The sequence below is a fragment of the Eurypyga helias genome, unplaced genomic scaffold, assembly GCF_000690775.1.
Source record: "Eurypyga helias isolate BGI_N326 unplaced genomic scaffold, ASM69077v1 scaffold7049, whole genome shotgun sequence".
Classification (NCBI taxonomy): Eukaryota; Metazoa; Chordata; class Aves; order Eurypygiformes; family Eurypygidae; genus Eurypyga; species Eurypyga helias.
The window spans coordinates 23,629-47,739 of record NW_010270173.1 but is presented as its reverse complement, the minus strand read 5'-3'; the positions used below and the strand labels follow the sequence as shown (position 1 = coordinate 47,739).

Here is a 24,111-nt window from a genome sequence, read left to right as displayed (position 1 = left end):
TTGCTTGAAAACTCCTGCAGGTCTGTGTTATCCCCTTTCCTGTTCCCATGAAGTCTCCAGGCTGGGCTGGGTCTGTGAGGGGTTGTCCCTCACATAAATGAGGAGTGAAAGGTTTTCTTGCAGGCTTCTGTTATTTTCTTTCCTACACCAAAAGCTTCAGCGGCATCGTGGGACTGCTGGAAGGGCACCTTGCTGGCAGGCAGTAGGAAAACAAGCAGACAAGTTTACAAACAGCCACACTGGCACCACGAGACCTTCGGTCTTCACACTGATGGCAGCAAGTGACAGGGAGAGACCCAGCTTCATCACAGGGGTGCAAACCCAGGTTTCCACCAAGATGGCTGAGGCAACTGTCTTCTACGCTGATGAAATCATGAAAACAAAAGCAGAGGTGGTGAATAAGTCCAGATCTGTTCTTCTTTGAAAACTGCCAGTCAGGGAAAATGCAGAAGCCGCATTTTCTGTACCAGGTAACGTTGCTGATGGACTTCTTGTGCACAAATAGCTCTGTGTATGGAAGTGTGAAAGTGGTCTCCAAAGCCTCGTCAGCAGCTGTGCTGGATTTATATCCACATGGCGATAAGGAACAGTCACTTTAAATAACCGAATGGCCACTTAACTAAAGAGATTTTTGTGATATTGTGACTTTATACCTGGAGCCTTGACACTAAGTCTGGGACAGCACAGTGAGAGATGCTGTATGAGACCTCAGTGGACTCGACAGGCTGTCTGGGCTTCTCTTACTCTATAAGAGCAATAATTAACTGTATGTGTTAATGTGAACATCTCAAGCATGGTGCATTCTCAGCCCACCATCCAGGCATACTGCATGACAGACTGCGCCGCCCCCAACCTTAGGGCTTTTCTGTCTCCCCAGACACAGGATTTAAGGACTTTCTGTTCCACTCCGAAGCACTGTGGGTATCTCCAGCCAGGAGCCACCTGGCTGCCAGGAGGGGTGCTTGCTGGTTTATTTTTGTGAAGGCATAATGTGTCCTTAACCTGAACTCCTGAGTGCAAGATACTCTGACTGAGCAGCAGGAAGTATTGGCCTGTTCTACAGGTAACTTGAGCAGCTGAAAGAGGAGTTGAAAAAACCACAATAAAAAAGCTAAAGAATATTCTTGAAATATCCTGTTTCAGAGCATAAACCAGCCTCTAGCTTCTGGGCTCCTTCCTCCGAACCAGCCCGCAGTCAGTAGCAGAACACCGGACAGTACAAGTCCCTGGCTCTGATCCTGCTTGGCAATTCCTGTGGATCCATGCAGCTGCATTTTATGTCTGTTCACAGGTGGGTGTCTTCTCCTAGTTGGTTTTGGCATCAGTTTTGCTTGCGGATTTAGATAAGTTTTTTATCTCCTCCTCAAGCATCTTGTTTTTCTTCTCCATGTCCTCCCGTGAGCGCTCCACGTTCATCAGCTTCAGCTCCAGTTCCTCTGACTTCTTCTTCTCCCTCTCAATGTCTTTATTTAGCCTCACCACTTTGGCCCAGACTTCGTAGTTTTCCTTCTCCAGACTGCAAAGAGGAATGGAGAGTGAAAAGATTGGATCAGAAGAGTGCAGGAAGTCATCGTTTGGCTCTTAAGGAGTCTTCCCTCTGTGTCATTAAGCAATAAAATAAGCTAGAGATGCTGTCCTGATCCCCTGACCCTCAATGGCCACAAAAGACGATGCAATAAATCAATACACATGATACACAATGATATGATACCAATATTGAAGCTATAGTAACACTGATGGTCACGACTAATAATGTAGTAATGCTACAACTGCATTCTGGATGGTATAATGGTACAATATTGCAATAATAACATGAATTGCGACTGTGTGGTTATTGCAGATATATTATAGTGCCAGAAAATTATATAATAAGAACCTTAGAGTATTAATATTGTAGTAATAAAACTTTAGCCACTATGTCATGAGAGTACAGCACGAGCATTGCCTTCTAGACAGCCTACTATAATACTATGCTTTATCATTAGTCTTACTGTACAGTATTACTCGTAAATAAATCTGTGCAAGACTAGTGTTGGAATAACATGAGCTGGAGACTTCATGCTCTCCAGAAAGCAGCACTCCGCAGCGTGTTACCTTTTAATTTGTCCCTCGTAGTCATTTTTCTGTACCTCCATTTCTTTTTCCAGCTTCAGGATCATGTTTTGCAGGATCTCCCTGCTCTCCTGATCAGACTTGGAGACCTCGGCAGGGCTGCTGGTGGGACTGGCTATTTCCTTTGGCTGGTGGCTGGGGCTGGGGCAGGGTAGAAATTCCTTATCGGAGCAGCTGCTTGAAGGGCTGGGGCTGGAGCCGCTGCCTTCCTCACTTTCTGCCTGGGCAGTAGGAACATTATCGTAGGTCGAAGCCCGGTGGAGGTCGAGCAGCTTGAAAAGATCATGAGACAACGTTCTCTTATGTCCCTCAGAGATCATGGACCGCCCAGGGGAACTTTTCCAAAAGTCACTGGCAAGTTTGTCATTTTTGTCATTGCTGCCTTTCTCCACCAAAGAAGCTGTCAGGAAAGATTTCTTGGTAGGTAAAGTCTGAGTCCTTTTCCTTGACTGCGTTTTCCAAATTCCCAGTGTATCTTTGGACTCATTATCTTTGGGTGCACTTGAGCTCGCTGCTGGTCCGGGGGCACCGCTGGAATTCAGGTCATCTCTCTGTAAAACAGACCCGTGGCATGAGGACAGCCTTGCCCTGCTGTGTGAGCAGAGACAGGTTGCAGTGCCTGCAGTAGTTACAAAAGGCACATTTTAACATGCTAACAGGAAGTTTTCCGTAAGTAGTAATTTTGGGTTGCACCATGTTTTCCATTTAAAAGAATATTTTGCAGAGATTCTTTCTGAGAAAAGCCTTTAATCCTAAGTGTTTTCACTTCACCAGCATGAACTGAAAAGGTTTCACCTTCTGCCTTTTAGCTCCAAACCTTTAGGAATTTTCCTTTCCCCCAGAATAGTAGATTTTCCACAGGAAAGTGGAAAATTTATCTACATTGTTTTCCTGACTCCAGGGATGACAGTTACAGCTCTTTAGCCTATTAATAGCAAGCACAGTTAGAGGCTCACTGACTTGTTAGATCCCATAATAATTAACCACACATTTATTAAATTTATGTTTTATTAGGAGTCCGAGGATCTATGCTTACCATTTGCCTTCGGATCAAGCTCTCCGCCCTGGGCACCACAGGGTCCTCCGCAGCATCCCAGCCCACGGAGCTACGCGGGATGGGGACTTTCTTGTCATTTTTGTGGGCAGGCGGGGAGGGCGGCACATCCTTGGATGGGGGAAAGAGGTCTGCATGATCGCTTATCATCACAGTCATCACTTTCTGGATCTGCGGTGTGCCTGGAAGAAATCAGAGATCTGTCAGCAGCAAATCCAACACGATGGGCTTTCTTCCACCCACACTTGCATTTTCTGGTTGGTCTTCCCGTTGTCCAAGACAGAGATGCACATAGGAATGCAGGTGAAGACAAGGAGCACAATCATAAAACCAAATAAAGGCTGGCCTTCTTATATCACTCCAGAACAGCAGTAGTAGACCACGAAGCAACCGAGATGGGAGTTTGGTCAGCTGTATGAGCCACAGATTATGCTGCTTTGGCTCAACAAGCGAACTACAACTATCAGTTATACGAACAGGTGTATGACTCTTGGACCATTCACATGGGATGTCTACAGAGCAGAGCAGGCCTTAAAATATCTCTTCTGTTAGTGCTGCTACATCTGTCCTTGCACATGGGATTATGGTTTGGTCCACCTTGAGCTGAGGAACTGAGTTTCCTTTGTTTCTCTAAGAAGAATTTCACACCTTCCTGCTCTGAACTAAAGAAAGGTGACTTTGTCCAATTCCTGAATAGTTTGAAATCTATGGAGGGGACACACAGTGCAACTCCTAAGGGGGTTTTGTCACCATAAACACATTTACAGCCTAACCTGTGGCTTTACTCTACCCTGCTGTACTTGCTGTGCCCAGGCATGTGTTTGGCTTATATCCATGGGTCTAACATTGGAAAATTTTAATTTCAAGATTATGGCTGCAACTGAGTGTTTCAGCATATCAGGCGCTCCTATGGCAATTATCCCAGGAGTCCATTTACCTCTCATAATAATTGCAGGATCCTCTATCTTGGGTCTGATGAGGTTCACCCCAATCACTGTTGCCAGGTTATCCACACTCATCTTGTTGACACTAGAGTTCAACTGTATCTCATGGAGAAACCTGCCAGAATCCAAGGGCAAATATTTCAAGTCAGAGAAGGAAAACTGCAAAAAGCCTTACACACCCATTGGTGTAAAATCCTGATTAATCCATCCAGCTCTTCCTCTAAGTCCCAAGGACAGAAACATATAGTTGCCTTACAACTGCGAACTGGAGCTGGGTTTTATTGGTACCAGTAGAAAAACCACCATGTGATGAGCTGCTCACCCAAAAGAAATAAAAAAGGAAGGGAAAACCCACATCTACTATTTAATAACCAGGGGAAAATCACCCAGGCTGGGTGAAACCCAACAGTTCGGTTGCACGAGGTTTTGTCTAGCAAAACTACCCTTGATTTTAATTCTCAGGGATTCACAAGTGAGTTTTAGGGCAGGCGTTTGTCCTCAGACAAGGTCAAGGTATTTATCCCCATGGCTGAAATTCTCCCTTTTACAAAAGTCAGGATCTGGTGCCTAGGGGGAGACCCAAAACCTGGCTGAAGAGGGTTCTCTCTAGAGGAGTGAGCCTCAGCCTTTGGGATGATATTTCTACTTGCCAACACCAAATCTGAGCTGTTTATACCCTGTGCAGAGGACTGACCTGCAGATGTAGCTGAGGAGGTTGTAGTTGTCTCTGGGAAGGAGGGACAGTTGCTTCAGCAGTTCCTGATGGCCCTAAATGCAAGTTAAGGAACACCTCCATAAAGATTCACAGGCGCTTACGGACTCGAGTGCCCCTCGGTCACTCCATTCATCCCTGCGAGGTCTCATCTCTTCCCATTTTCTCGCCTTGGAAATTACATTTCTCCAGCAGACCAAGCATGGCCACGGAGCAGATTTTGAGCAGGAAGAGGCAGCCCGTTGCCCAGCGCTGCGGCTGCCACGGCAGCAACGGGAAGAGCAGGGTCCCTCCAGCCCAGCACGTGTGTGATGAGCTCTTCGGAAATAGCTGATCATGCCTAATCTCCTTGCATTTCTTGTATGTAAACACTTAGGACGTTTTTAACCCCAAAGATCCTGAAGTGAAACAACCTACAAGAAACATTTGCCCTTGAAATACAGGGCTGAACACTGCCGTTCAGAGAGCTGCTGCTGCCAGGGAGATCGGCCTCATTTTTGTGTGTATAGGAACAGCATCCGTGAGTGGGCTTTCTTTGCAATGAGGGACTTCTTTTCCACCAAAATATATGGGTAGGAAAAGACAGTTCCCACCCGTTTCTCACTTCTCCCTCTCCCGGGACTTCTTTTCCACCAAAATATATAGGTAGGAAAAGACAGTTCCCACCCATTTCTCCCTCTCCCGAATCTCCACTTCCTTCCTTGGTCTCCCCCAGAGCCTTCCTCCAGCTCTGCTCTCAGCTCTGGCTGGTGGAGGCTGCAGGAGACTGTTTTCCTCTCTCGGTTTTCACACTCAGTGTTCGCTGCAAGGGCTCAACAAAAGAGGTGCTGAACAGCTCTTAGATCTGCTCTAGAAATTTAAGCTTCAAAATGGATAAGCCCATGTTGTCAAGCTGAGAAACACCACTGGCTTGGGGAGATTTTTCTCTTTTTAATATTTTCCCTTTTTTTTTTCGGATTTTGAAGCTCAGTAATTTCACCACTTAACAATGCACAGCTATATATCACCTGGCACCTCCGGCTCGCAAAGCCCTGGCACTGAAACACAGCTCATTTGAAGGTCAGAAGGAGAAAAACAATGCATCTCTACCTTTTCCTCATCCACATCCAGCGCCTGACCGCACAGCAGGAAGTCCTCATACTGCATCCAGGGCACAACTGGCTCGGGGAGCTCCCGCAGGTAGAGCTTGAACAGAGAGGCCACGGTGTGCACATCCGTATCCCTGCAACGCGCAAAGAGCCGCTCAGTGAAACTCCCACCCAAGTGGTGAGCAAACCCTACCCTGCTCCGGGGGCATGGGATTGTATTTAAGCTCTGTGTGTAGATGCGGGAGACAGAAAGAGGTAAATAAGGCGGCCAAACCAAGCTGATGGGGAATCCACAGGGCACCCTAAGCCAAGGAATGGCCCCAGCTGGCAGGAAAATAAATGCTTGGTGGAGATTTTCCCCACCATGGGGCTGGCAGATCCCCAGCGTTCGTACCCGGGCTGAGCCTTCCCAGCCTGCGCTGGACTCAGGAGGGTTTGCATGCAAATACTGTCTGGTGTCCACATGTTTGGCAAGCACTCCCCCCTCTGCGGAGCTGGCGAAGCTTGCCTGGGGTTTTTAAGATCAACAGCAATTACTGACGATGTTCTGCCGGGACAGATGTTTGCAGCTTTGCGTACCATATAGTTTACATTATGTCAAAAGGACACTGTCAAGATCGCGAGCCTCTAATTTGACCTACCTTGAAGTTGCTAAACTGTTATAAACTTCTAGCAAAAATCCCCCAGGTCATTTATTTTTAGGAGTGGTTGGGGTTTTGAAAATACTGTTATTTTTAACAAATGCACATAAAAACATAGAGGAATTTTTTTCCGAGCTGTATTTTTGTAAGGCCTGTAAATACACACCATTAGGCATCCTGGATGCCTGGGTTGCACTCCCCCTGAGATCACTGCGGCAACGCTCGCACCAAACCCTGCAGCACAGGGTTAATACTGCAGGGTGCTGGGAAAAGGGCCAAACTCCCTCGCCATGCCCCAGAACACTGTTCTGGGAAAGAAAGGCTTCACCTTCCTATGACCCCCTTACAGGTTACAACAGGAAAGCTCTCAGCAGGACTCTGGCACCCAGAGAGCAAGAAAAATTCAGCTGCAAAACCAACAGCCAGGACGGTCACGCTTCCAGAGCAGCCGTGGCTCTGCCCTACACGGCACAGGGGTGGTTTAGGTAAATGTGCTGTGGTTTTTCCCACCAAAGCTGCATACAGCTAGGTAAAAATAGACAAAGTCTTGCGGGAGGGACAGGTCTGCAAATGCAGGCGAGCCCCCTGCACCCCGCTTAGGCAAAGGGCTTTGCACAAAAGCCCAGGGGAGCTCCTGGTTTTGGGTGCTGCCCTCCCACAGGTACACCCAGATTTTGGTGGTGGCTCTCAGAGCTCAGGTGATGCCATATGGGAACTGCCTACATGGGGCATTGCCCCGGCCGGTATCACGGACCTTCAGCACTGCCAGGACACTCATCGTCCTCTTATGGTGGACAGGGCAGGGCAGGAATTAAACCAAAAAACCTCCCTTTAGGTACCATAAAAAGGCAGGACCCACTTTTCCTTTATCCCAGCACAGGGGTCAGTGCTTTCACCAGTGCGAACTGTTGGGTAAAGGCCCAGGAAACCTCTTCAGAGATAATGAGGCACCTGCAAGGGCGGCGGGACTGCGAGCTACCAGGGAAGGGCTTTATGGAGAGACGCACCCAGGGCTTGCCTTTCTTCCCTCAGTTTGCACAGGGTGTGACAGCGGTAGCAGTAGCAAATGTCTCTCTGCTAAGCCTCTCTCAGACCTCCAGGCAGCTCTCAGCTTTAGGGAGTTTGCTATTTTCTCTTAGTCCTGCAGAGGAAAGGGATCTGGAGGACACAGCCTTGCAGCAGCCAAAATCTCCCTCTCATCTCTGTATGGTGGTGTACGGAAGAGCAACAGTAGGAAAATACCACGGCTATGGGCTGGCAGGGAAATTAAAAATTCTACTGTGTGCATTAGGGTGTTCTCTGAGCTTCTTTGTGATCCTCGACTTGCTCCTTTCTCTACACCTCTGCCCTTAGCTGATGGGCTGTGTAGGCTCTTTCTTTGCCTCCTTCCTTGGCTGCTCCTGCAAATGATAATGGCTGCACGGGGGCAGGATTTTCCTAAGTGCTTTCCTTTATTTCCATGAAGCTCATCTCAGCACCCTCTGATTTTGCTTTTGTCTCCATTTGGGGTTTCTGCTGAATCCTCTCTCCTTGTCAAGCCCTTTCAGAGGATCCAAGTTTCCTGCAGGGAACTGCTGGGCTCTCTGGGGCTGCTTTTCCCCAGATGTTGGGGTGTATGAGGCCTAGTTGAACAGGAGAAGGGGAATCCAGCATTACCGGTCAAATGACGGCCTTTCCCCGGCATCGAACGCGTCCCTGAGCTGTTTCACCAGGTTGTCCTGGCCGGGGAGGCGGAAGATGCCCTCTTCACTCATGCCGTGCTCCCGGATGAACTCAGCACACTTCTGCACCAGGATGGGGACCTGGTGCTGCCCGAATTTCTGCTCATAGGCCATGGTCTCTGCCAGGCGCTGGCCGAACACCACTAGGAAAGGGACAGAGAGGTTAGAGGAGCCCAGAACTTTGCTAAAGGCAAGTTACCAGCCCAAGTGCATCGTGCAAATGTCACAGCAGAACCTGCTTTTCTGACAGCACAGGAGCTACAAGAAGTGCACAAACTGGGGGAAAACAGAACTTCTTCCAAAGAAATAATAGCAAAATGAAACCTTGTTCCTCCTCATTAACAGTTCTCAAAATGATTAAACCGAGCAGTGAGCCTTGTCTTTGTTACGCTGCCTGCCTGCCTTGGAGCAGGGTGCTGATGCAGAGGGCGACAGGAACAACAAAAACACTGACGTGAGAGCACAGGGAGAGGAGGCAAGCTCATTGCACAAACCTGAAGGATACAGAAAGCACAGGAGACCAGCAAGAAATAAGAAAATCAGCCTTGCAGAGATTTGGGGCTGGAATTTTCACTAACTTAGTTGCTTTTCTCCCCCCTCCCTCTCCTCACCCTCCAGAAACTCCCCTGTACAAAGAAGAGCAGTATTTGCAGCGGGTGGTACCTTTCCTTCGGAGCAATGGCTTTTTCCTCCTGAACTCGCAGCAAAAGAAAAGCTCAAAGGTGGGAAGGCAGCAGCCTGCATGCCAGCTTTTCCTCCTTGGACCCTGGGGCATGATAAGAGCAGTCAAATCCCAACTCGAACTGGCTCTGGGATATTAATGGCAAAGGGTCCCTATGGTCCTCTACCATATTTTCACCCCAGTCATGCGTGGGATGTGTTCACGTCGTGCTCGAAAGGCTGAAATAACTCCTGTGCATCTTCCAGACCAGGAAAATGCAGGTAAACACTCTCATCAGGAACCACAAGGCTTGTCAGCACCTGCCTGCTCAGGAGGGTTTTTAATTTCTGACTCGCTTACACTTTTAAATAATGAGTATAAACTTGTCATTGTGCAGAGTAAAAGCAAATAGCCTTTTTTTTTTTCCTCCTGGCCTCTCTGCTTTGGTAGCTGATAATGAATTGCTATTTAACCTCAAGCTGCCAGATTTGTAAACTTGGGCATACCCCCCAGGGCCAATGTGATGCCCATGCCAGCCCACTGTCAGTGTAGGGTGGCAGCCAGCCCTGAAGAGCTCCTCTGAGGTTTTGGAGATGCTTTTGCTGCTGCTTCACACTTTGCAGGTGCTTTGCTTTGTGGTGTGCAACAAGCTCACAACTAGCAGGGTCACGTGGGGCTGCTTCCATGTGGGCTCTTGCCAAAACTGCCACCGCGCAGCGGGCTGCTTTGAAAGCACACACTCCTTCACCTTGCATTGAAGCCAAAAACATAAAGCGTGGAGTTTCAGGGCCTGGTAACCTGTGTATTGACATAAAATGCCACTCCAGAGCATCTGACTTCTCTGTTACAAGGGCTCTCTGTGCAACTATGAACTTACATTTTCTATCATGTAAGGTCACTGTATCTAGCTGGAAGAAACTGCAAGTTTAAGCAACGATCAGATGTGGAATTGTTATTAAATATTAAAGCCAGGTAGGGCAATGACCCAAAAATTTCTGGCTCGTGCAGTCCTAATTTCAAATGAGTAATGCTGCCTTCCCCAGGGCACAACATATTGCACTTTAGAGGCAGAAAACACCAGAGTTGCAGGCAAAACCCAGCTGTGTTGTCGTTTAGGTGAAGCGCCTCTGTGCCTACGGCAGGGTCCCGGTGAAAGATCTCGACTTGGCAGTGCCTTCTTGCCTCTAAACTGCTGGGAATGATGATCACGCAGGAGCTGTGGGAGACCAGAGCTCCACCATGCTTGTCTTGCACAGCTGAAGGGCATGGACTCTGAAAAGCAGATTATATAGATAGAGCAAAGCACAGAGGGAGGGCGGAGAGGCTCAGGGTGACCATCCAGGTTAGTGCTCTTTTGGAAGAGAGCAAAACAGGTTTCATTGGTGGATCTTGCTGATAAGAGTTCATCCTTACAGGAAAGGTGTGGGTAATCCCTCCTTACAGGAAAGTGGCTGAGCATGGCGAGGGCGATTGTGTGGCCAAGGCAGACTCTGCAGAGAAAATGGGGGCAGAAGGGCTGGGCTGACCAAGAAAAGCTGGACAAAAAGCAAAGCAAGGAAATTGGCAGGTGAAAAGGAAGATTTTTCAATGCATTGTCCCTGAGTATAGTTGTTTTAAAGAACATTTTCTGGGGTCAATAAGTCAATGAGGAAGTTTGCAGAAGAGGTTGAACCCAGCCCAGAAATCTTCATTCATGCTTGGCTGTCACTTCCTTAACACTGCCCAGGTTTGCAGCAGCCCCAACACTGCAGACTCTGGTCTAGCAGTAGGGTTTTACGGCGTTACTAGTTACAGTCACATTACAGCTCCATTTTCCAGTTTCAAGGATTTAATGAGCCCAGCTTTGAAATCCTTGCACAACATTACTGTGGAGAACGAGAGAGTGGGAAACCACCACTCCAAGAGCTGTCCCTGCTCCCCGTTACCTCCTGACGCTGACCCCAGCACTCGTCGGATGGATTTAACCCATTCCTCCATTTCAGACTGGGAATTTGCCATGAGCACGTAGGTGTCCTGCCCTGTCCGGTTCTGCTCTCCAGACGCCCCTGCAAAAAACAAATTACGCATCATTTCTAGAGAGAACTGGGGGAGAAAAGACACATTCCTCTTGTTTTCTTTGTTAAATGCTTTTGGCTCCACATTTCCCCCTCGGTGTCTGTTTGGGTGTGAAATGAAGCAGTGCTCTTCAATTTCCCCCTTGCTGAAGAAAGAACAGAAACTGCTTACGTTGCAGTCTGGCAAAGTTCTCGGCATGAGACACGGGCACTGACACAGGGCTCTCCTCCAGCCCTGGCAGGCAAATATTGGAAGCAAGACCTTGGTTTTGATGTGCAACGCAGCGCTGTGGGGACCTTGAAAAGAAGTGGGAGCAAAAGAACTGGCAAAATGACTTGCCCAGATGATTTTGGGTGAACAGTCCAGCCCAAAAGCGTGCCACAAAGAGGAGTGAAGCATCCTCACCTGGGATGATTTCAAAGATAAATCTCCCTCCTTCCTCTGGGTTGCTGGCCACCTCCTTGATGGTGCTTCCCTGGAGAGACAGGCAGCCCTAGGACAAAGCAGAGCAGGAGCTGCAAAGACCTGTGTCCCCTCTCTGTGAGGCTGCCACTCCCATGTGTCAGTACTCAGGATCCAAGTCCTCCTTTCAGGAGCTGGTAGCCTATATTTTTATACAAACAATAAGGGGCACTTCTTCAATGCCATTTTTTCTGATTAAGTGATTCTCAGAATGAGAAAAATGGTTATTTTGCTCCCCGCCCTTCTCATGCGTTTGGTTTTTTTAACCCCTCTTGGGAGTGGAAGAAGAAAGTACAAAGGAGAAGGAACTTGGCAAAACACTGGAGCATCCTGTTTCTGCCGCACCGGCGCAGGAAAACTGTTCCTTTAACACAGCATCCCTTAAAACCCAACCCAAAGTTTGCGGGAGAGGAGTAGAGAAGAACAAGGAGGGAAAATGAGAAAGCAGAGTGCAAGACAGCTGTTTCTTTCGGACCTTGCTTTCCCCAGCTGTCATGGTGCAGATGGGCAGCTCCGTCCCCGCTGGAGAGGAGGGTGGGGAGCGGCCGAGGCGCATGGGCCGAGCAGGCGTGTGAGTCAGCACCGGAGGCCTCCCGGGACAGGAAACGAGGCTGCGCCACAGAAATGAAGTTTCTCACTAATTTCAGCCTCCTGAAATCCATTGGGCTCCTATGAGCAGTGGGCAGCACCGAGGCTCCAAAAGCCTGAATCGTCGCTGTATCCGTCGGAGTCACTGATGGGATGGCAGGGGTTTGCAATGACCCGGGGTGGTGCATCAGGGTGAGAGCAGCCCCAAGTGCCAGGAGTAGCAGTAAGCTTTCTACAGCACTTTCTGTTTCTACGTCCCGTTTACATCTGGGGAGGCTGCTCCTCCCAGTCACCCCTGAAACAGAAATAGGACCTAGATGCTGCCGGGCTCAGCTTTCACCTCTAGGATCTACTCCTCACCTTCCCCTTAGGAGAGTTTTTCTATCTTGAGATGAGTTTTGCTACCAGTAACAACTTTTAGAGCAAATCCCCTTTTCCAGCAAAGGGGAGGACCTTTCTCTGAAACTTCTCAAAATGAGGAAAAGATGGTGGACATTCAAAAAGTAAGTCACAGTATGGAGAAAATGGTTGAAAAACTAAAAAGTTATCCATATAAATTGGGAAAACAACCTGATTTCTTCCTGGCAAGTGTACTACAATGCCTACCCTGTGAAGTGGTTTATATGGGCGAGAGAGAGGGCTTGTTACGTCCCAGCAGGGATGGGGGGATACTGCCAGTGGGCTGTGGATATCGGGCACTGCTGCAGATGTTTACATCACGCCCAGGTGGGTGATGGCACTTCTGCTTCGTGCAAAGGGTTGGGTGCACACTGTGCTCTCCTGGGGGTCTCGAGAAGCAGCAGAACTGACATGCACCCGAGTGCTCAGCAGATTTCAAGCCTTAGAGGAAAGGGCAGCAGGGCAGCTTTCCTCTGGCTGCAGGGGATGGACTGGGATGGCAGACGAATAGCACAAACTGCATCCGCACCACCGAGCCTTCTGCAGAGGATGGAGCTGGGCCAGGATGGGATGCAAACCCAGAGGCTGGAGATTTCCTTTTCTTATCCCTCCAGCTGCCCTCTCCCGCAGCACGGGGTCCTAAGGAAGCAGCTGCCCCTTGCTGTCATCTGCACAGCCCACAGCCTCGCCGGGAGGTCTATCTTGAGCAGATCCTCACACCCAGGCGACGCTGAAAGTCCTGCTTGTATTCGCCTAAGAGCATCCCGTAAGATGCCTTTCCCACCAAGGGCATGGCCGAAACCTCTCTCAAAGCTCCCGCATCTTGTGCACCCGTTGCTGCACCTGACATCACAAAAACAGTGGGGTGCCGAGCACTTTGTTTCCCCAGGCTTCTTCTGTTGTCTTGGAGAATGATAACAACTCTCTAGTTGGTTGCTGTTGGGTTTCTCCCAGCAGCCCATTGCTTGGGCAGGGAGGGACCCAGCTCCCAGCGAATTTAGGTGTGAGGATGATCCTGATCGGGATCTCTCATCTTGTTACTGCCCAAGGGCAGAAAACCTCTAATACCCTGCGCCAGACCCATCCCAAGCCATGTCCCTACAAGCAAAGCTGCAAGAAGAGGGAGACTGAGGTCCAGCAAAGCCCAGCAGCCTCATCCTACCTGCGGTTTGACATCGTCTTCATCCTTGTAGTAGTAAAGCTGCTGGCCCTTGAGCACGAAGTATCTCTGCTGCCAGTTCTTGACGATGGAGCGCTGCTTTTTCAGCCAGCCGATCTTCAGGGGCCGCTCCAGCGGGTTGGGGGAGGCTGGCCGGGCGCCCGCAGGCTCGCCGCTCATCACGCTCTTGGAGCGGGCTGCCAAGGGAAGAGAGGGACGGGCTGTGGGGGTACACGGGGGTGAGCTGCCAGCAGACAGGCGCTGGCCACCCCCAGGGCCGATCAAAGCTACCACAGCGAGCGTGGCTCTCTGCCCCTCTGCCTGTGCTGAGCAAGCTGGCTAGAGTTTTTAAAGGAAGTGGCTGCAGTATCTGTCAGTATGTGCTTCCTTTTTCCTGCGTGGGAGTAATTGTCTTGCAAGTGAGAAGAAAATCATTAGCTTTTTTTTTTTTGTAATGGGAGTGTGTGGGTTTTTTATACCCACCCCAAACAGCTTGCAGCAGTGATAGCAGAATGACCCAGCCCGGCTAGAAAAGAACTGTTTGGAAGTTGCAGTTTTGGTCTGGGAGAGAGTTGTCTGAAGTTTCCAGTGGGGCAGTTCTCACACAATGGGACTGGAAAGTCTCCAACGAGCAGGAAAAGCTGCCAGTGTGGATTTACTGGCTGGGCAGAGCAGTGCCCTGTCCCCTTTGCATCGCATAGATTTTGCAACCCATTGGTGCTGCTGACCCGTGCCAGGGACGTGCATGGCCCCGTGGCATCTCTAAATGCTCCTCTGACAGCAGATGCCTTGGGAGGGGTCATTTCCAGAGGGGTTTTTGGCTCTGGACCGGGCACTGCAGGACCCCAGTGCCAATGCAGCTGGATGGAGTTGGCATTTATGGTCTCAGGGCAAAAATAATTGTAGGACGCCAGGGGAATTCAGCTTACACGTGATGATTTCCTGAGGTCTTACGTCTCCCCTGCTAAAACGGATCTGATGGCACCTGACTGGGTCCTGCGGGTGAGGGCAGTGCAGGATTCGGGCCCCTGAGCCCAGCGGTGCTTGCTGGCAGAGGGCATTCAGGCTGAGCCAGGGCTGCGAGGGAGGTGTTGTGCAATGCTGTGGGATGGGGAAGCTGCAGCGACCCTGTATCTCTGCCCCCAGACGCTTGCTTTTCCCCTGAACCGGTCACGGAGCAGAGAGCTGCAAAAGCTGTGTTAGACATGAGCGTCGGTGAATCCTGGCGTGGACCAGAGTGCAAAGGACAAGCTTAAAAGAGGAGAAAGGTAAAAATCACCTGCCGCTGCCTTGTGATGTTTGGGAGTGGGTGCATCTCACCCCTGCGTGGGTGCTGCCATCGCACAGGCACCCACAGGGAGCACAAGCCTATGAAACACGCTGCACTCGGTGCCGAGCAGTTAGCGGTTGCTTCAGAGGTCAGGGGGGTGCTGCAGTTCAAGAATGAGCCCAGCTTCCCTTTCTGAAATCCCCTGGAGCAAGAAACCCCGCTGCGTTTTGTCTTCGGAGCCAGGCTTGGCTGGGGCACTCTGAGCTCACCTCTCCACTACAAACCTGTCACAGGATCGCGGATCGCTTCCCAAAAATTCAGAAAGGATTGTGAATCCAGAATTATCCTTCGAAGTGCAGTGAGGATGCTGATTGTATCTCAACCTCTGCTGATGTGGGATGCCTCCTGTAGAGGATGCGGTTGTAAGCAAGGACCTTCAAAAGGCGTTTGCCAGCCACCTCCCCTGAAAAATGCTGGTGCTGGGGATTACCCTGACAAAAACCAAAACAGGGTTTTCCAAACTGCACCTCAAGCTCCGGGCAGCTTCTTTGCTCTTTGCCAAAACATCGGCATTACTCAAGTCTCATAAATATTAATGGTACTCAGCAAACTGCTCTGGAGCGGCATCGCTCCTCTCCATAAATCGTGTTCTTTCATGTCTTGCAGCTGACGCCGACTCCTCGGGGGCAAGGATTTTTGGGGAATGATCCACAGGGGTGGAGCGGCCGCCGGGAGCGTGGAGGCTTCTGGAGGCAGGGTGCTGCCTGCCTCCCCCGAACCACAGTCTTGGCACGGAGCGAATCCCAAGTGGGCTGGCACCAAACTAGCCCCATGCCACAGAAACAGCACTCCCACGAGCCAGCACCCTGATGCCTTCCCGAATTTTGCTGTGTGTGCTCCTGTCCGACCACAGGACCTTACCTCCCCCTTGATGAAACAGAGTTGCTGATATCCGCCCTGTTTAATTAGCACTAATGGTTGCAGAGCGAGGTCTCCGTACCAAGCACCGATGACCACGGGGCTTAATCTGAAGTGAAGCTCACAGCATCCATACTCGCGCCCAAGTGGGTGGAAATCAGGGATGCGTCTCCATCCATCAGCTCCATGTTCAGCCTTCCCCAGAGAGCTCAGCTCAGCCCAGCAGCACTGCTATTCCAGCAGCACAAGGCTTAAAAGGAGAAATTGTGTCTTTTATGAAAAAATGCAATGTTTTACTACCCTGTATTGGAGATATTAATATCCCTCTAAGCCCATCGCAGCTCTGCACCATGGAAAGGAACCGATCCGGCAGGCACTGCTTCCCTGCCCTCAGCCTTGACCTTAAACTGCCCAGTCCTTGCTAGAAATCAGGTTCATTCTCTCCCTTTTTGCAGCCTTTCCCCGGTGCGTGAGGAATGTGCGTTTGGCGGGGTACGCTCGGGGCCCCTTTCTTTAGCACCAGCCCTCTCCAACACCAGACTCACGGTGTGCCCGGAGCACACGCGGAGCCATGGCTTAGCCGTGTTCATGCCCATACACACACCCCCCAGAGTGAACACGCAGACGTACCGTCCCTCTGCACAATACTTTGCTGTCCCTGTACACTGGGCTCATTTAAGGCCAAAATAGCAGTTTTCAGGATCCTTTTTGCCCGCAATGTGAGCACTCCCCAACCGCCATCCCCACCGCAGGGCTCGTGCAGAGGCGTGGGGAGGGTACTGCTGCGGGGAGCTTGGCTTTGCTTGCAGGCAGCAAGGCTATTTTTGCCCAGTGGAAAGTTGTCTGCATTCACAAAACCAGAACTACCACGGCTGCGGCTCCCTCCCCTAAGGCTTTTGCTGAGTTTCTACCTTTTGCGGCCAGTGCAATACCCAGCCCGTGTGTGATGACCGGCTGAAAACTTTATGTGGGGCTGGGGCAGAGCTTTTTGCCCAGCTCCCACCTTGGTGGTCCAGCACCTGGAATCATCTCCTTCACCGGCACATCCCTGTCGCACTCAGCCCCGCTCCTTCTTGCCACTCTCACGGGGCAGGAAAGAGCCACTAAGAGCAAATGTGGTGCCCCCCCGAAGCATTTCCTGGGGTAACCACCTCTGAAGTTGAGTATTTCTTCCAAAACATCCTCACTCTTCCTCCAGCCCCGGGGACCGGCCGCAGCAGGGTGCCCACGTCCTGCTGCCTGCTCCCCGGAAAGAGGCGCCCCGCCAAAGCACAACGGGCAGGAGAAACGGCGTTGGGTGCCACCGTGGTGTCCACATCGATGCTGGCTCCTGCCCCACACCCTTGTCTTGGGCGAGAGCCCTCCCTGCCGTGCCCTTCGCTCCTGCCCCGCCGGAGGGGCGGCAGGTACTGGCAATGAAAAACAAAGTGCCACAGTAGGTTTTGCAATGAAAGTCGCAAATGCAATTTTCTCCTTCGTTGTAATCAGTAGCTCCGCATTTTTCTCACCATGAGGAAGAACGCAGGAGCCGGCGCATCGTCCTGGGGCTTAGAAAAACTCCTTGTGCCACGGCCGGGACGAGGAGGGGGAAGTGTCCCGAAGCTGGGAGGAGCTGGCAAGGGCTGTGCTTTTCCACAAGTCAGTCACATCCCTGCTGCACCCCCACAGACAGCAGCTGGTCCCCGCAGCCAGAAACCCCGAAGCGTGAGAAGAGTCGACGCACCAAGCTGTGCCCCACGGCGCAGGTCTCTGCGCACACACACAACCCCCATCTCATGGGCTCACAGCAGCTGAATGCAGCAAAAAGCACCCAGAATTTAATCACAGGCAGATCTCCTTGGAAAAAAGGAACAGAGGTTCCAGCCTGTGTCCCGTCTCCACCCACTCTGCATCCCAACAGGCTCAGTGTCCTCTTTCCTGAGGTACCAACAGAATCTACCCACTGCTCCACAGCCTCTGTGCAAAACAATACGAATTATCCCAAGAACGGGCAGTGCAGAAAGCCAGGATGCTTCTGTGATGACTACGCGAGGATTTCTCCACCCCTGTCCTGCCAGCTGATGAGTGCAGGGGGTGACACTGCTTCCCCCACCCGCCGCCAGCTTCAGGGCCACCCGGGGTCCCATCCTGCATGTCGTTGTGCATCGTCCAGCCCAGCCACAGCCGTGGCAACTGGGGACCAGCTCTGGGGCCTTGTGTGAAGCCAACGGTTTGGCCACCCCAATGAAACCAGCTTCAGCTGGACCAGATTGCCTTTGCAAGAAAAACCAGCCGGGATGACCTCGCAAAGCGCAGGGAGGAATCGCTCGGCACCGCAGAGACCGGCTCCGTCAAATCTCTCTGCTGCAGGGAGAAATCAAGTGGCCAACATGTGCCTGGATGAGGTTTGGGCACCAGTGCGGGGACCACGGGGGGCCTTTGCCTCGGTGCATGCACAAGGCTGGCCTTGGGCACCCCTTCCTCCACTGCAGCACCCTCGGCCCCAAATCCCCTCCCTGGCTGCTTGACCCAAAGGCAGGCATGGGCTTGCCGTGATGTTCCGGCCACAGAGCTGGCCACAGGGATCCCTCACTCCTTCCCAGAGGCGTTCCCAAGGGGGTTTCATGCTGGAGATGGATCCCAAGGCAGAGGAGAGCCGTGCAAGGCCTGGGCAGAGGCAGGAGCTAAGCCAAGAAATCCCATGGTGAAGCCATCCCATGGCAGGGAGCCTGGCAGGGGCATCAGAGGGCTCTTCACCACCGGTGAGAGGAAGCCAGTGACGTCGGGGTGGGCGAAGAAACCTGACCAAGAGCGAGATTGCTTCCTCCAGCCTGCACCGCTCCATCCGCCTCTTGGCCTGCACTTCACCTCCTGCACGGCTCGTGCCAGCAGAATGAAGCCATGCGGTTTAAATCCCCTCAAACCTGGATTTTGGGTGGGCAGCAGCCCCACCCTGCCAGGTCCCCCTGTCCCCCACCCTACCAGGACAGCCGCTGCTGCAGCCCCAGAGCCACAGCCCTGGCCGTGCTCCTGCAGCATCTCTCGGTGACAATTAGGCAAATCACATCTTGCAAATCATTTGCCAACCATCTCGAAAAGATCTCTCGAAAGCGGTAGTGGGGGGCTAGGTCCCCCCACCGAGGCCAGAAGCAGGTTTGGGTCTGGCCCTTTGCCAAAATCGCTGCTGGGCTTGGCCCAGGCACCCCAGCAGACCCCAGCGCATCTGAAAAGCTGAAGCAAGCAGAAGGGCACAAAGAAATGGTCACGGTACCTATTTTTGCAGCATCCATTTTCAGGTTGAAATCCCAGTTCCGTGGCAGCTTGAGGGACATTTTGGATCAGGAGGGGCTTTTTTGTTTCGAGAAGGGCTCACCTAGGAGATGGGCTAAAAGAAAGCTCTGATAGTCCCGTGGGGATCCTGCAGCTGGGGTGCGAACCCCCCCACGAAGAGCGGCGGCTCGGCGAGGGTTGATTTGCCAACGTACTTCCTCCTCCCTCCTCTGCGAGCGGCTGCGAACAACCCCATAAAAGTACTTTCCTGCCCTGCTTTCCTGCAAAGCTCTCGCCTTGCTTCCCCGACGATGCCGGGGCGATGCCGCCTTTTTCGCTCCCCTTTTCGGGCGACGCGGCAGCCCGGCCCCAGCCTGCACCCCAACGTGGCTGCGCGGGGTTGCTCTCTGCACGCTGCTCGTTGCATTTGAGGAAGTGGGTATCCTCCTCGGTGCCGCTGGTGCGCTAGAGAAGTGCTCGCTGAAGGACACGGCCCGGCACGGAGTTTGGGGAAATGCTTTGCGCGGCAGCAGCGCAGAGCAGGCTGCGGCTCCGGTGGCCACGGCCAAAGGCCGCAGGATGGCATCTCCCGGTGTCCTAAAGCATCGCCGCGCGCTCGGCCCAGGCGACACGGGGGTCTCCTGCAGTCCCCACAGCCGATTGAAGGGGTTTACACCCTTTTTGTACGAGCAAAACGGGGATGAAATGAAACTGCTCATGCACTATCAGAGCAGTGAGGGCCAGGGGACGTGGGCTCAGACCCCAGAAGGACCCCCGGCCCAGCAAAGCCCCTTTCCCTGCGCCCAGTACTGAGTGTATCCTGTTTCACGCCGCTTCATGCTGGTTTTCCCCAAAGGAACCGGCTGTGCATCCGCAAAGCAGACCGCAACCGAGGTGCAGCGCGCGAGACGCAGCGAGGCAGGGTTGTTGCAAGCGCCGACACCCAAACGGAGCAAAACGCAGCGAGGGCGGCTGCACGCCGCAGCAGCACACCCCATGGCGCTAACGGGGGGCTCCAGCCCCCTCCCCCCAGCACTGGGAAAGCCCAGGCCCTGCGGAGGGGGAAGTTACCCTGAACAGAAGCAGAAACAGCGACGTGATGAGCGCAGGGGGCTGAAAGAGGACATGGCCGCCGGTTCCCGTTTGGATTTGCGGCCCAGGCGTCACGCCGGGGACGCCGGGTCTCTTGCGAAGGTTTTAGTGCCGTAGCGCAAATTGAGGATGTGCCTCTCGGGGAAGGAGCTGGAGCCTGCCCCCACTGCCCCAGCACAGCCAGGCGGCCCTTGGTGGGTTAATTTGGGTTAATCGCAGCTGGAAAATGAATTTGTTGCTTTGAGCAGAGACTGGGGACAGCGCAGAGATCCCCAGCTCACATACTCCACTGCCAAAAGCCCAGGGAACGTGACGGCGTGGGAAGTGGTGCTCTTGCAGCGGAGCAGCCTGGCACGTACCCAGGCCTGAACTAGAATAACCCCACTGTCCTGCTTTGGACCCCAACTGCCTGAATTAACTCCGGTTCTGCTGTACCCCGAGCTCAGGGTCCTGAACAAGCCCCAAATGAGCATCATTTTGTCCTCTTGATACCACCTGCAGAAAGCCGTAAGAGCTCTGGGAGTGATGCTTTTTGATTATTTTTTGGTTTTCAACGTGGTTTTCTTGCAAAAGCCCGGCAGCTCGTGAGCAGCCACCTTTCCCCACCTGCCTCTGCGAGCAGGATGTCACGCGGCACTCGCCCCTCCCCAAGAAAGGAAACAGCAAGCGTTTCAGCCCAGAATCGTGCAATTCAGTCCAACGCCGTGCGGCTGCACTGCGCTCAGCCCTCTCCGGCACCCCGGAACAGCCCTTTGCCAGCGCCCGGAACGCCTTCCGGCTGCCTCCTGCTGCTCCTGTCGGGTACCGGGTGGCTGCCTCCACATTTGGGAAAGGATGTCATGAGATTGGGGTTAAGTATTTTAGTGATCAGGCTGGGCAGCCTGTTCCCGGACCAAATGCTCCAGGGGAACTTCAAAAGGGCAAATCTCAGCCCATGAAACCGTTTTATTTTTACATCCCTCTTCTCTGAGGATCCCAGAGAAGCTGTGGATGCCCCATCCCTGGGAGTGTCCAAGGCCAGGCTGGATGAGGCTTGGAGCAACCTGGTCTAGTGGAAGGTGTCCCTGCCCATGGCAGGGGGGGGCACTGGGGGCGCTTTAAGGTCCCTCCCAACCCAACCCACTCTGTGATTCTGTGATTCTCATGGAATATGTGTCTGGAGGGTTGCACGAGACCCACTCGCAGAGCTGGGGCTTACTGTCTGGGTCTGGAGCGCAGCTAGCAGCAGGATTTCCACTGGGAATTTGCAGTTTTCAGTGTTTAATTAAATCGGCACAGGCTGGGGAGGAAAAGGAGGGATCTTCAGCTGACCATCTGAAATGCGAGCCGTGGTGCAGACAGCAGAGGCTGTCAGATGATGTGTCTGAGTCACTGCAAGGCACGGCACACGCACTGCCCTGCTGTCGGCCAACTCGGCACCTTGCCCAGAGATTTCCTACTCTGTTTTCCAGGATCTTTCAAGACCCCTCAGTAGTGGCATCTGCTTGCTTCATACAACTCTGAATATTACATCGTGCTGCTCCGCTGGTTTCCGCGTCCCTGGCCGGCTCCCCTGAGGGTGATGTGTTGCCACGCAAGATCTGTGGCTCTGGAGCACTTCTGCAAGGTTGCTGTAGAGAAGGAGGGCATCGCATTGTGTTGCTGGAGGATTGATTTGCCTCAAAGTACCCGCACAGTGTGACAGGAAGCAAAGAGAGGGCTGCTGATGGGACGGTTTGGCTGAGCTGATAAGCAAAAAACAGTCAAAATAACACGAGAGCTAAAAATAGTATGTTTTGCTGGGTAAACAGAAGGATTCTGCTCTCCTAACCCCGTGCAAGTCAGGAGAAATGGCCGAAGTGAGGCAATAATTTACACTAAGTGGAATTCCAAGAGTTTTGCACATTCCCGATGAAACCTTCAGGGCAAACTGAGCTGATCTGCAGGGTGCGGCGGTGCCATCGCATCCCTCATCTTTGCCCAAGAAGAGCCCGTGCGATCTGACCGTGGCTTCCAGTACAAACCGCCCCGGAAACAGCCCCTTTTGGGCCTTGTGCAGGGCACGGCTGGTCCAGCCCTGCTGCTGCTCAGCCCAGCGGCAGCCTTCGTGTGTGTCTTCACCACCATCAGGTCCGCTCTTGGGAAGATCCCTGAGGCAGGAGAGCTGCGGGGCAAGGAATGGGGGAAGCCGAGTTTAAAACAGACCCATCTGCACGGCAGAGCATAGGGAAGGGGATTTTCTCCCTCCCTTGCCGACAGCGCTGAATGAAACTCCTCTACAGATAATGGAACTTGTATTTATTTAACTGTAACATATAGTATATAAATAGGGTAAATACTTTAAAATATACAGTATTTCACATTCGAACATTCGGTCAAAGAAAGGCAACTCTACATGTGTAGCTAAAACATTAATCCAAAGAAGGATGCCCAAAGAAAGCAGCAGATGGTAGAAGACATCGGGGCGGGAGAACAGGGGCACACAAGGATCACAGTAGTACAAAACGCGACCCCGGGGCTGGCTACAGAGGGCAGGACCCACGGAGGCTTTCACGCCATGCTTTTTGTGACAAAGGCCGGTCCCCGCGAGGGGCCGGATGGACCCTACGGGTGCTTTCCGCACAGCTTTGCCCTCATCCGGGCGCGGGGGAACTCGCTGCACTCGTCGGAAACGGGAGACACACCTCGGAACAGGAGATACTGGTGTCTCACAGCGCGGTGCCAGGCATCAGCTGACGCTACGGGACTTCCAGCTGCATGAGCCCACGCTGGGCATCGTGAAGCCCAGGCAACGGCTGCCCCTTCAGATCAGTCAGCAGCCTTCTGAGCTCATCACCCCACGAATACCTAACGAATACCTGCTGATCAGCACAGGACGTGACGCCGTGTGCAGAACGAGGGTTTGATGTTGCGCTGAGCGCTGCAGGCCACGGTCTGGCCGTGCATCCAATCTGCCAGCTAAGTTGGACGACAACCAGACGTGGAGAAGCAAATTCCTCCCAGAGCATGCCAAGTGCTCACCTACACAGACCTACCCAGCCGTGCCTGCCCAGACCAGCGTCCCATCAAACCAGTGTCCGACCCCTGTCGCTGTTACCCACCGTCGTGCCACGAACGCCGGGTCACCTCGCCAGGACAGCCGGCTTCTTACGCTGCGCACAAGCAGTTTTCTAGCCATGTCCCCTCCCTTTGCTTACGAAACACGCTCACAGCCCTCTCGGTCCACTCCAGCTGCAAAAGCATTGCCTGCTTGTGCAGAGCTGATTCCCACACCAGGCTGTCCCCGGCCAGTCCCCTTGCAAGCTTCACCTTGCCCAAATCCCACTTTTCTCTTCCTCCCGACCCAAGCACACACGCCGGCTGATGCAGTACCTCCCCCTTGCTGGTCTGCTCTCAGTTATTTCCCTCTTGCTGGGCACAAGCAGGAGGAGCTTTGCTGATGGTGGAGCCCACCGTGAACAAAAGCTGTTGTGCAACGCTGAGCTCAAGCCCTGCAGCCGGACAAACTTCACGTGAGCATCCCTGCATCGCCTCACCTAGACATCCCTGCTGTCACTCCGGCCTCTCCAGCAGCACATCCAACCTAAACTCTTGTGAGAGCTGCAGCATGACCAGGGTCCTGCAAGGCTTAATGCAGCGAAAAGAGACACAACCAGGCTGCCACACATCCCTTGGCCTCCGCTAACTCCTTTAGGGACAGCCGAAGCCCATCACATCAGCTTTTCATTTCCTCTGACTGGAAGTATCAACAGCCAACGAAAGCCACTCACGGGCCGGGCTGAGGGGACACCCACCAACCGCCCCCCCAGACAGGCGGCTGTCGCTGAGCAGTGCGATCACGTACGTACGCCGGCAGTGCAGACGTGGGGTTGCCAACCACAGCTCTCAGCCCAGCGGAGGACACCAACGGTGCTCACCAGTTCAGCCGTACAGCCTGCAATGCAGCTGAACCACCCCGTCTCCCAAAGGGCTGCCCTGTGCCCATGCAGGGCAGGAGGCCCAACCCT

At 52.6% G+C, this 24,111-nt stretch overlaps 1 protein-coding gene across 1 annotated transcript; it reads right to left on the bottom strand.

Annotated features, from left to right (window-relative positions):
• Positions 1 to 1,305: 1,305 nt before the first annotated feature.
• On the bottom strand, positions 1,306 to 19,095 carry ARHGAP25 (Rho GTPase activating protein 25). The gene is made up of 11 exons (XM_010158349.1): positions 19,035 to 19,095; positions 13,600 to 13,793; positions 11,394 to 11,481; positions 10,859 to 10,978; positions 8,208 to 8,415; positions 5,912 to 6,044; positions 4,805 to 4,878; positions 4,104 to 4,225; positions 3,149 to 3,348; positions 2,095 to 2,663; positions 1,306 to 1,516 (listed from the first exon to the last, which is right to left on the bottom strand). Exons 1-11 carry the CDS (start codon positions 19,093 to 19,095, stop codon positions 1,306 to 1,308), a joined length of 1,980 nt encoding a protein of 659 aa, XP_010156651.1.
• Between the last annotated feature and the right edge of the window lie 5,016 nt (positions 19,096 to 24,111).